The 11,709-nt window shown below is 37.4% G+C and overlaps 1 protein-coding gene across 1 annotated transcript in view; it reads right to left on the bottom strand.

Moving 5' to 3' along the window:
* Nucleotides 1-11,709, bottom strand: part of diaph2 (diaphanous-related formin 2) — a gene marked incomplete in the record, with an annotated part of 345,782 nt that overhangs the window by 209,754 nt on the left and 124,319 nt on the right. Inside the window, 4 exon segments of the mRNA XM_014003088.1 lie at nucleotides 214-332; nucleotides 5,225-5,341; nucleotides 9,306-9,418; nucleotides 11,537-11,647. Of these exon segments, the coding sequence (XP_013858542.1) occupies nucleotides 214-332; nucleotides 5,225-5,341; nucleotides 9,306-9,418; nucleotides 11,537-11,647 (460 nt within the window).

Below are 11,709 nucleotides of genomic sequence, written 5' to 3'. Positions count from 1 at the left end.
TATATATATATTGTTTGGTTTGTTTTTGTCGTTAAATGTGTTTCAGTGGAATATCACTGTAAAAATTAATAATAATGGTCACATGAGAGCAATTTTAACATCTAATATTATCACCGTTTTTCTTATTATATTCACTGAAAATAATTCAGCAAATAAAAGGTGGCTTTACAACCCATAAACAAATAACACAGTTTAAAGGAAGTTCGAAGTTACCAATAAGATGCGTGAAGTCCACATCCAATCTTTTACTGTAGCCAAAGTCAGGGTCCATCCCACTGCGATGCAAAACCACCTGAGCCACACATTCTTCTATCACCTTGTAGTACTGAGGTCTGTGGGGTCAGGAAACAAAGCAGAACAATTAGACAAGAGAGATATGACTGGCACAAACCCCACGAGGCTAATTAACCACAAATGATTCTCTTATCCAAGCCAGAGGTCACAAAATGCCATGTCAAAAAGGGTGATGCTGGAGAAAATAGGTACCCCATTAAATGTGATCACTTGCTTCACCCCATCATGAAATTAGCAGATTAATGGCTACACAGAATTCACGCATGTGATTGTCTGTCCATTTCAAGGTGACTGACGGTAGTCAAGGCTACGCTTGCCCTCTTGCATAATTTGCAATCTTCTTTGCCAATTAGAGCAACCATAAAAACCAAAATGTAAATCTAATCAGTGTAATGTGTGTAATTGAAAGCACAATGACCAGGAAAACATGTCAGCCAGTTAGGAGTGTGACTGAGTGCTCGGCGTCGTCAAACGGGGTGTGCGAATCAGCCTGAGAGTCCACCGCCGCCGCGCAGGTTGGAATGTGACCTTTTCTGTGTAACATTATCAAGTTTAATTGCAAGTGACATTTAGCAAATACAATGCCGTCTTAAGCTGAGCTTCAAACTGAGAAGTAATTATTTTCTAACCATGACACAGACCACAGTTTGATGTTTAAATTTATAACAGAAACCATGACTTTTTATTCTGCCAAAGGCTCAGTTCCTTGAAATATACAAGTCAAGTTCTAAACCCAAGTTATAGATGGTTTAAAAGTAGGTGCTAATTTGCCCCCCAGTGCCAAAACTGGTTTATATACAGAAACTAACATTGACATATCAAATCAAAGTCAAGAAACAGTGAGGATGTCAGGACACTTTGGGTATGTCTCCTTGCAACATTAATGAAACAAATTACACATGAATACTGCGACTGCTAATTCTGTTTCCCAATTATCACTTGCACAAAAAGTACAGGAGTCAATAAATTGTTTATAAAGTCAACAATTATTAACAGAACGATGTTTGTATGAAGACTGGTAAGTTCAACTTTTGGTATCCAGTGGTCAAAAACCTGATTGCAATTTAAACTTTTGTGGTTTGCTTTATGTATGTATGCAATCTAAACCATGTGCATTGAAAAATAACACCATTGTACTACAGAGTTTATTCACTGCTGTGGCAGATGCTAACTCAAGATGTAAAATGGACAGAAAAAAAAGCATTGATGAGGACCAATAAAGTCAGTGGTGCATCACACAGCAAAATGCAAGAGAAACAAGTATTTAACAACAGTTCAGATGTTCCTGAAGGTCAATGGTTGGTTTAAAATAACTTTAAATGTGACTGACTGCTACAACACAGTTTAATTTAAAAAAGGGTGGGGTTGAAGAATTATAATTGCAAGATAAAAACATTACCATTTTTAAAACAAACATCCAATGAAATGACCATATCAGATTATTTTCTTTATAATGAGCTTAATTCCAAGACAAAGCAAAAGCTCACTTCCTCTATGTGTTATAAAGAAAGAAGATTGTGATCCCTAGTATATATAAATGCTATCCATACTTGAAAAAATGTTTTGCAAACTTTCAATGTGATCTACTATTTCACACCAAGGGGATGACAAAAAGCCAACTAAAAGTTTCATAAATCATTGGTAGATAAATATATTAGAGCTAAATATGTGTTACCCTCACTAGATTGTCCAATTCATTTAGCCAGAAATAAAGATGCCCATAAGCCCAGAGACAACTTTGATTCGATAAGAATCTCAGTCTGATCAAAGCTTGGCTGCCTGACAGTTTTGCATGAAAACACTGAGCGAGGAGGAGGAGCATTACCGCTGCTAAAATGTGATAATTGATTACAGGAGGCAGAACTGTGAACACACTGTTTGGTGCCAGGTAGGTTAATTTTGTCCAAAAATACCAAAAATATGCAGAAACACAGTATGTCTGAAGAAAAAAAAAACAAGATAGTACTTTGTTTCAAGTGAACTTTAAATGAAAAGGACTTAATAATACTTTAAATCTAACAGTTACATTAAAAGTCTATTTTTATAAGCCCGCTTGTGGGTGGACAGACCTTACAATGTGAACAGAAATGGTAAATAGCAGAAATTCTCAATCCAAAGTAAATAAGAATAAATCAGTATTTAGGTGTGCTGTTTTGAAAGCATGAAACACCATACACTAAGCTCGAGCTGGTGGATTCGCCCACTCATGATTGGCACAAGCTGGTGAAAGCTCATATTTCGCCCTACATGGCTTAAGCACTGTGGCACTCAGCTTACAACTGTCACAAATGCACGCCACATTATTATCTCAATAAGCCACCCTTTTTTCCCCCTTCGTCCTCTATCCTCCACCAAGCAGATAGAGACTGGGTGGAGATAACTAGAGACGGAGAGAGTGACCCAGAACTGTCAGACCCTTTCACAGTGGGCAGGGCCGGGCTCCCGGAGCGAGCATATGTCCTCAGTATCATCCCCAACCTCTTCTTGTACTTTGGCACCTTCATTTCTTTTAGTGATGGCTTGTAGTTCAGCACAACACCAGCCACTTGATCCAGCTCTGCTCCACATAACCAGTGTAATCCCTGCATCGCCAAGCTCCAAAAGAGCAGATCTGCTTCAAATTTCCTGGGTGGGTTTGATGTGTTCACATTTATTAGACTTGCACTGAGAGATTAATTATCAAAAATAAACCCAGCCCTGGAGGGGAAGAAAAAACAACCAATGTTTTGTTGAGGTGAATTATTGTAAACAGTGCAGTCATATAGTACACATTAACAAAATTGAAAGGATTTCTGCTTTCCATCATAGTTTGACAAAATATCAGATGTACACAAAAATAAATTCTGCATCAACAAAATTATCACAATTTTGATGTTTCAAAAACAATAACCCGTTCTATGCATTCATTCATAAAAATTGTTAAATATTCTCCACATTGCTTCCACACTACCAATAACCTTGTGCTTTTTGTGGTAATGGCAGCTCTACAGGGCAAATGCCACATTCCCCTAAACTAACCACAAGCTCAAAAGCTGCTAACTTTGAAAAAAGACTGCATCTATTGAAAATACTGCAAATGCTGCAGAACTGCATCTTTCATCATTGTAACTCTACAGCTGTGATGTATGGAGAATAAAATGTCTCAGTCATAATGTATTTCTGGTTTTTAATGTTTGTGTGTGCGTGGTTTTATTATTTTTTTTACTTCAAAAACATATCTTTAAAAAGAACATTATGTTTATCTGAGCGATCCTTTCTTTTTTGCTGGCTTAAATGAAACACTGGAGCTGAGGTGAACAGGATGATACAAGATAGTTAATGGGAATTCTATTTCTCACTTCCGCTGAGTAGATGAGGAATACATAATTCATAAATCCAAGGTAACAGCAACTTGTCTCTGGTAAATTCATCTACCTCCTTCCATCCTCCCTTTATCTTAAAACTTCCTTTTTTAAGTCTTATTTCGAGAAAAACGTTCTAACACAGCATAGAATTAATCAGAGACGCTGCATTCAGGAGTCACAATCTTCCTTTACAGTATATGACTTATCAGCTCTTTGAGTATTAAATAAAAAGCAGACCCATTATTTTAGAATAGCTTAACTCTATAACAAAACGATGTCTTTACTGCTAATGCATCTCAACAAATGAACATTCATGAAGTGCAAAGTAATAGTAGTCATGTGCCATTTTACAGCTGATTTTTGCTGCGTACCACCTTAAAAAAATAAAAACAACTAATGATGGGTGTGGCCAAATGTTCGATAAAATACGTTTAACATGTAGAGATGAGTGATGCAGCGCTTTTGTTCCAAAAAATAAAATTCAAAGTAGGCAGAAATGTGGAGATTTAAAAACTAAGCAGGCTTAAAAAAAATGTATAAAAAAGTTCACACAAAAGTGAGTTTTAAACCAGAGTCTTGTTTTTCATGTTGGGGCCTCTGTGACAACATGGTAAAGTCAAGGTGCAAGGGAAGAACTTTTCATCTGAGGAAAACAAAATGCTACCTGTAATCATAACACCAGTTGAAATTATAATAGCATTCCGAAAAACAGTTACACAGACTAAAACAAAGTTTGGGCTATAAACAGAGCAAAGACAGAGATACATTAAGAGGTCATTGCAATACGTACCTGGCCAGAGAATACAGCATCTGACATAAGCTTCTGCTCCATCTGACTAAAATGTTTGTTATTTGAAATTCTCTTGCCTATCACAGCTCTTAAAGTGCCTGTGACGTAACTTTTTTATAATAAATATGATTGTATTTTTGGAAAGATAATATTGATAACATATTGTAAAAAGGATTTCACGCCTCTGAGAAGAACAGTTGTTGAGATATTTGCATATGAAGTAAAAGGAAGTGATGTCAAAGGGGAATATCTGCATGCGAACAGAATGTTGCTAAAATGGCTAACAACACAGACTGTAGAGAAGAATCTGATGTTTCTTTATATTATTTTAATCACTATCATAGAGAGATGAGAAGGAGTCATAGTTCAAATAATTTTAAAAACCTGGGAGTTCCCTTTTGATGTCACTTCCTGTTTCACTTTAGCTGAGCAAAATTCAAAAGAAAATATGCCAATTATGAGAAATAATGGATAAAGTAATGTGTATTATGCTATGTTTCTTAAATATAAATATATTTTCTTTGACTTTTTGTATTTCATGGATATGCACGTCACAGGCACTTTAAACTTCCTTTTCAATACTGCTTTGAAGCCACTTGAGTTCTTAACAGTGGATTGATTTAAAGCGCCAATTTTTCACTGGCACCAGTTTTGCTAAAAGTTACAGATACAATATATAAGTTATGTGCAGGTGGTAATTGAACCTACTAAGAAAAACAAAATTCTAAAAGAGTATACAGAGAGCAACTCTGTCATCAGTCAATACAAGGCCAGACTATTTAAAAACAGAACTTACCTGATGTAATAGTCATTCCTGATAAGCAATAGGTGCTGAAGCATTGACAGAAAGTAGGTCTCTGAGGCAGTGTCTTTCACCATATTTGACAGGAGATGGTACACCTCATTCATATCAGTGGAGGAGCAATGTTAAGGAAAACAACTTTTTTTTACCGTGTTGCATTCTTTTTTTTTCTTATCTTTTAAATAAATCAGGTAAGTATCAGGGCTAACTTCTTCAGAAGACATCCAGTCTGACATTACTCAACTCCTGTAAACAGCATCACTATTTCATTATATTTTATTTTCACTGAAACTATTCCTTTTCCCTTGTTCTTTAACTCAGCTTTTCTGACAGGCATCACTGTGCAAAAGTCAACAGAAATATAATTCCTCTTATCCATTATCTCTCAGGGGAGCTATGACAGTGTAAACAGCTAAGTTGAAAAGGGGGGACTGGCGTTGAAGAGTGCTCCCACAGGTTCACCTGTCATACCAGACTTTTTTTTAAGAAATAGGAAGCTAATTACATGACAAAGACACTGAAAGCTTAAAGGTTGTGGGCCAAAAATCACGAGGATGTGGTATTTTGCAGGGTAAAATTATAGCAGAGGTTAAGTCCCCTCATCAAAACCGGTATGAATTCAGCAGCAAATCGGTATGTTATTAAATCTGCAAAAGCTATTGATTATGTGTTTTAGTTTGCTTTGTCCAAAAAGGTAATGATGATACATGTGGAATTTAAAGCAGTCGTTAAACCAAATTGGCCTTTTTATTTATTTTTTTAGTTTAAATTTAAAATGAACTATTTCTTGATTATTTTCAAAGGTTCTAATTTTCTGAAAGAATGCACCTGAGATTACACTGATCAAAGATGCAAGGAAAATGTTTAATGTTGAAAATAGATAATCAAGAACTAAGAATCTAAAGATCATGGGCCTCATGTGCAAAGATTTGCATGGATTTATTACTGAAATGTGGCGTACGGTCAAATCCAGAAAACTGCGTACGAACAAAAAAATCCATGTTTCAAACCGTGCACATTTCTTTTGTACATCACAATTAACGTGGAACTGAGTGCAGGTAAGATACCTCCCCTGACGCCTTCATTTACATATGTTAAACAGATGCAAATTACTTCCTGCATGTGTGAAGGACATGTTTGAGTGATCCCTGCGCAATCAGAAAAGATTTCTAGATTCAGGAAAATAATTAATTGAATATAATAAGAGCGAGAAAAAAAATTCTAAGTAAGAATAGGAGTAAAATATGTTTGTCAAGCAAAGAACGAGTGATTTTGTGTCGGTGTGTGTGCGTGAAGCTGCTGTGGTGCGCAACCGGCTCATCCATCTATTCGGAGTCTGGAAATATTAACTTTGCGCACGAGTTTATTACCATAATTTCTGTAAACACAGAGGAACTCGGGTGACATAGATCTTTGTTTATTTAAGAGCTGATATAAAGAAACGAGTCTCTGCGCTTCGGTGATAGTTTTTATGATGTGACATGATGTTGGGGAGTTAGAATCATATGGATGAAGTTGTTCTGTTGGGCATGATTCGGCTTTGGGTGGACTGGACTGGCACAGTCCCGATCGGTCTGCCAGCTCCCTCTGGAAAGCTCCTGCAGAACCTCAGTTTGATCGCTGCTTCTGCATGTGCACGCGCGGCGCACTGATCCTCGCTGTGTCGTGCCCCCAGAGCGCAGCATTGCCAAACTGAAAAAGGATTTTTCCTCAAACGGCTCCATAAATGAGCCAGTTGTCATCATGGATCAGGAAATTCTATCTGTTTATAAATAAACGCTCTGCGTGTTACACTATTTATTAAATCCTCCAATAAGGCTGAATCCGTTCCTGTTAAATGTATTTTTGGCACAACTTTGCGCATCCTTTATCTAACTGCATCCATGTGGATGTAATAATTGTTAATCATGTGGATGTAATAATTGTTAATCATGTGGATGTAATAATTGTTAATCATGTGGATGTAATAATTGTTAATCATGTGTGTCTGGTGTGAACAATAATCATTTTAACATCATGAACAGTTTCTCAGAATCACCTCTAAGTGTTGCCAATGGAACCAGAACCACAGAAACGTGCGTACGCCAGCCCTGGAGTTGGCGTGGCTGTGCACATTTTCACGTTCATTTCAGTTTTCATACATCCAGAGTTTTGCTTTGAAAATGGCGTTCGCAAGGTTTTTGTGCGTACACGAGGCCCTTGCTGAAGAGAAGGGAAACAACTAAAACATGCAGGATAGTGGGCCATGGTTTGTCTGATACAGGTGAATTTTTCCAAAGAAGCTGATCATGTCCAGAAAATAAAATGTCTCTCACATTTGCACTTTTACAAAAAACAAGTAAACTAAAGGGTTTAAACTGTTTTGCTTCTCAAGTTTTGTTATTCTGAACACAAATTATTGATCCTATTTAACCTGCGTTAAGATAATTAGAGATTAAGTGACACATGGTGTCACCATATGTTGTAGACGCTCTCTCTTCTGTATGATAAAGGGAATGTAAAAAGAAAAATGTGGCAGAAATTAATTCATAATGTTAAGGTTGCTAAACTCACAACTGCAAAAAAGATCAATGCTTTTAAATAGCAGCTCACTTTTCTTATTAATTTCAACAATGCCTGTAATTAAGCTGCTATTCAATATTCTTAAAAGAAAAAAAAAGAATGGAAATCAAAGCTCTTCTAAAGTATCAGTCCCGTCCCTAGCAATACCAGCATAAGAAGTTTGAGAAAATTACCAGTCCAGTGAGATTCAATTATAGCCTTGCCATGGCCCAATTTTCAGAAGGAATAAGAAGTAGCTTACACTGGAAAGGAGCCAAACCAGCTTCATCTATCACTAAACTGCAGACAAAACTTAATGTAAAACACCAATCTATTCAATCTCAGCTCTTTTTCTTCACTTTCAGACTCTCTCTCTCCAAATAATGAATAAACATGAGTAGCAGTCAAGTGTGATGTAGGCCAGTCAGCAGTGGGGTCAATCAATCACCATTCCACACTTCATTAATATTCATTAAGGGCCTGGAGTCATCTCCTCAGCACCTGGACCTGGAGCCGGACACAGATGAGACGAGTCTCTTCAGGTTAATATTTATGAAACCGCCGGGAGAAACAAAACACATGTGCAATGCTCAGGTGGTACAAGTTTTACCTGCGAGACATTACGTGTGTAGGTTTGTGTGTGTGTGTACATCTGTGCGCACAATGCAGACAAAAGGACAAAGGGTAACCTAGGCATTCCAATCATGCCCATACCTCACAGATCAATACCACATTGTCCTTGGAAGCAAACATTAAGCCTTCTAATTTGTGAACTTGCTCGAGCACATCATTAATCCAGGTACACCTTTTTTCCCCCCTCACTCTCGTCTCCAGACACACACACACACCACCTCCTCCCCTCACTTACATGTGTCAACAGAAACTGTCACTCAATGTGGCACTTTTGTGCTCTTACAAGAACTGTGGGATTTGGTGGAAGAAAAAGGTTGCAGGAATGAACATCTGCATAACAATGTCAGCGTCTGGTTCGTCTGCTCATGATGTCAGCTATTCAGACATGGCCTTAGAGAAGATTTGTGAATTATTAAAGAGTTCTTCTAGGATGCTTGAAAAAGTTTTCCCACTAAGGACTAAATTACTGCTACGCCTATTAACTTCTACCCTGCCTGTTGGGAGCCAAATTTCATGAAAAGCTAGAAGTCAAAAATTCATCTTTTTAAACTAGTCCAGAGAAACAATAGGTGCTAATACTTGAGAATTTTCCACTTAGCCCAAAACTAACAAAGAACAAAAAGTGAAGTAAAGAGAAGAAATAGACAGGAGAAGAAGAATAAATAAAAAGGCTGAGCAGGTTAAAGGTTAAAATGACAGGGTTATTTACCAAGTATACCCAGCCAGGGATGGAGCTGGATATTGTGGACTGACTCGTCTAATCCTTCTCTAATGAACAAAGCCATGAGTGGGATTTATCCTGTAAAGCTTGACCAAACTCACAATATGCACTCGCGGCTAGTTCTGTAGGCCTGTATATCACACCTCTGTATATTCACACAGACAAAGGACAAAAGGATATTCCATCTCGGCGCGGATGTCATCCAGACGGTGGGAGAGTTCGATAGCATCTTCCTCCTTGTTCTCGTTAAACACCCTCAGCTGGATGTCAAGCTCTTCTGTCTCTTTTATCTCCTAAAATTTGTTAAAACAAAAGTGGTGCATGTGTTACAAATGGTCAAAATAGTCTTTTTTAGCTTTATAGCATGTAATAACGTCATTCCCTCATCAAAAACATACTCAGAGTGTTGCTTTGACTCATTCATGCATGTTTGAGAAATCCTTGAATCTCCTGTGGTAGCCATGTGGAGCTGCTTAAATGCTTGCTGGTACAAAGCACCGCCTATTTACACAAAGCTCCTCCCCAACTCTACACCCCCCCGAAACGTTGTGAAGATGTGCTGAAGTGGAAGTGTCAGAAATGGTAGGAGGTTCTTAAAGGAAAAAAGACCAATTTCAAAGCATTTAGATATGGCTACACTGAAAAGTCTAATTTATTTTTGGTTTTTACAGCATTTTCATAACAATTAAAGGTAACATAATGTCTTGATTGTGGTATAGAATTAAACTTTGTGCCAGGAAAATACATAACAACTACCATTTAAAGTACCTGTGACATGATTTTTTTAAATATAAATTTAAAGGCATTATTGGAAAGATAACATTATTAGCATATTGCAAAGATAATTTTCCGCTGCTGAGATGAACAGTTGTTGAGATATTTGCATGTGAAAGAATAGGAAGTGATGTCAAAGGGGAATATCTGCATGGAACAAAGCATTGATAAAAAAAAAGCTAAAGACACAGACTGTAGAGAAGAATCTGATGTTGTTTTAGATGATTTTGAGTCAGTATCAGAGACAAATGAAGACGAGTCAGAGTTCAAATAATTTTGTTTCAATAAACAAAGATTACGGAGTTTTCTTTCTTAAAAAGTTCCCCTTTGATGTCACTTCCTGTTGCACTTTGGCTGAGCCAAGTTCAAAAGAAAATATGCCACTTATGTGACAAAATGGGTAAAATCACATGTTTTATGCAAGGTTTCTTATATAAAATGTGTTTTCTTTGAATTTTTGTATTTTATGGATAGACATGTCACAAGCACTTTAATCTTTGCATTCCTAAAAACTTGTTTTATTACTAACTACTGCTGGTCTGAAAATCTATAGCAGAACTATACAGAAACATAGAAACTAATATACCCTGAACTTTCCCACCAAGTATTTCAGACAAAAGCAATTCCTGCACACCTGTTCCAGCCACAAGGGGCTACAGGGGTGCTCCTCAACACTTCTCTATGAATCACCGGCAGGGAAGTTTACACACTGAGACAAGACCAAATGTAACCCAATTTCTGTAGGTATCAATCACCTTGTGCTGTTTTTTAGGCGCACCATCTGTCTTCAGCAGGCAACTTTGGTTTAGAGGGAGGTGCACAATGGCACAAAGAGGAAAAAAAGAGGAGAGCCAAATAACTGCATCAAGGACTATTAGAACAAAACAAGTAGTGCCCTCTTTTCTCCGTGGACTTTTCCGTTTCTTTGCCAACAGCTACACACTTCAGAGCATAACTCATCATTAGATGAAGAAGTGTCATGCTGAATGTGAGTAATAAAAGTGGTAAATGTGGGATTCATAAATGGCTGTACATGGAGGTCCTTTCAAATCAGAGGGCAGAATTGAAGATAATTAAAGTAATGACCGTAAAAATCAACAGGAGCAGCTGGGATGACTTATTAACAACTGGCTCTGTGACACATTCACCCCACTTGCGACAAATGAGAGTTTGAGTGATGAGCTGGAGCTCGCTTGCCTTCGGCTCATGTGAAGGTGTGTAAAGTGAGGTTACTGATAATGATGCCCGTGTGCAGAGGTGCTAGCTACGCATCGCATTCTCCACAAGCCTCTGCTCCTACAAATCAAACTAACTGCGGCAGGCCGCTCTGTTGAGAATTTACATCGCAATTACATTCAGTTTAAAAATACCATTTTAATCAGTGGATTCTGTTTAAACAATTACTAACCACGTTTGAAATTCAAAAGGCACAACAAAAGATTCTGGGTTCTGTCATGGCAAAAAATAAAAAAAATGTTAAAATTGCTCAACTATAATGAGAGAAAATCTGAACCTAAATTACAAACACCAAACAAGGCTCTTTAATTTAAGTAATTCTACCTTTACTGGGAGGAAGATATTTTAGTTATATCACCTAAAAAAAAAGTCAGGACCACTTCTAATCTTTGAAAACTTACAGGAAGGATCTTCTTTAGACCACATCTTAAAAACTCGTTGCGTAGATGTATCCGAAAGTCCAGGTCATCAGGTGACGTGACCAGGGCATTGATCAGCTGCATGCAGGCTACCTGTGACCAAAACAAACAAGTATATACTGAATAAACACGCACTTCCAAGTCCAGGTTTATAT

Source organism: Austrofundulus limnaeus, unplaced genomic scaffold, assembly GCF_001266775.1.
Source record: "Austrofundulus limnaeus strain Quisiro unplaced genomic scaffold, Austrofundulus_limnaeus-1.0 Scaffold1, whole genome shotgun sequence".
NCBI classification, from domain to species: Eukaryota; Metazoa; Chordata; class Actinopteri; order Cyprinodontiformes; family Rivulidae; genus Austrofundulus; species Austrofundulus limnaeus.
This window is presented reverse-complemented; position numbering and strand designations above follow the sequence as displayed.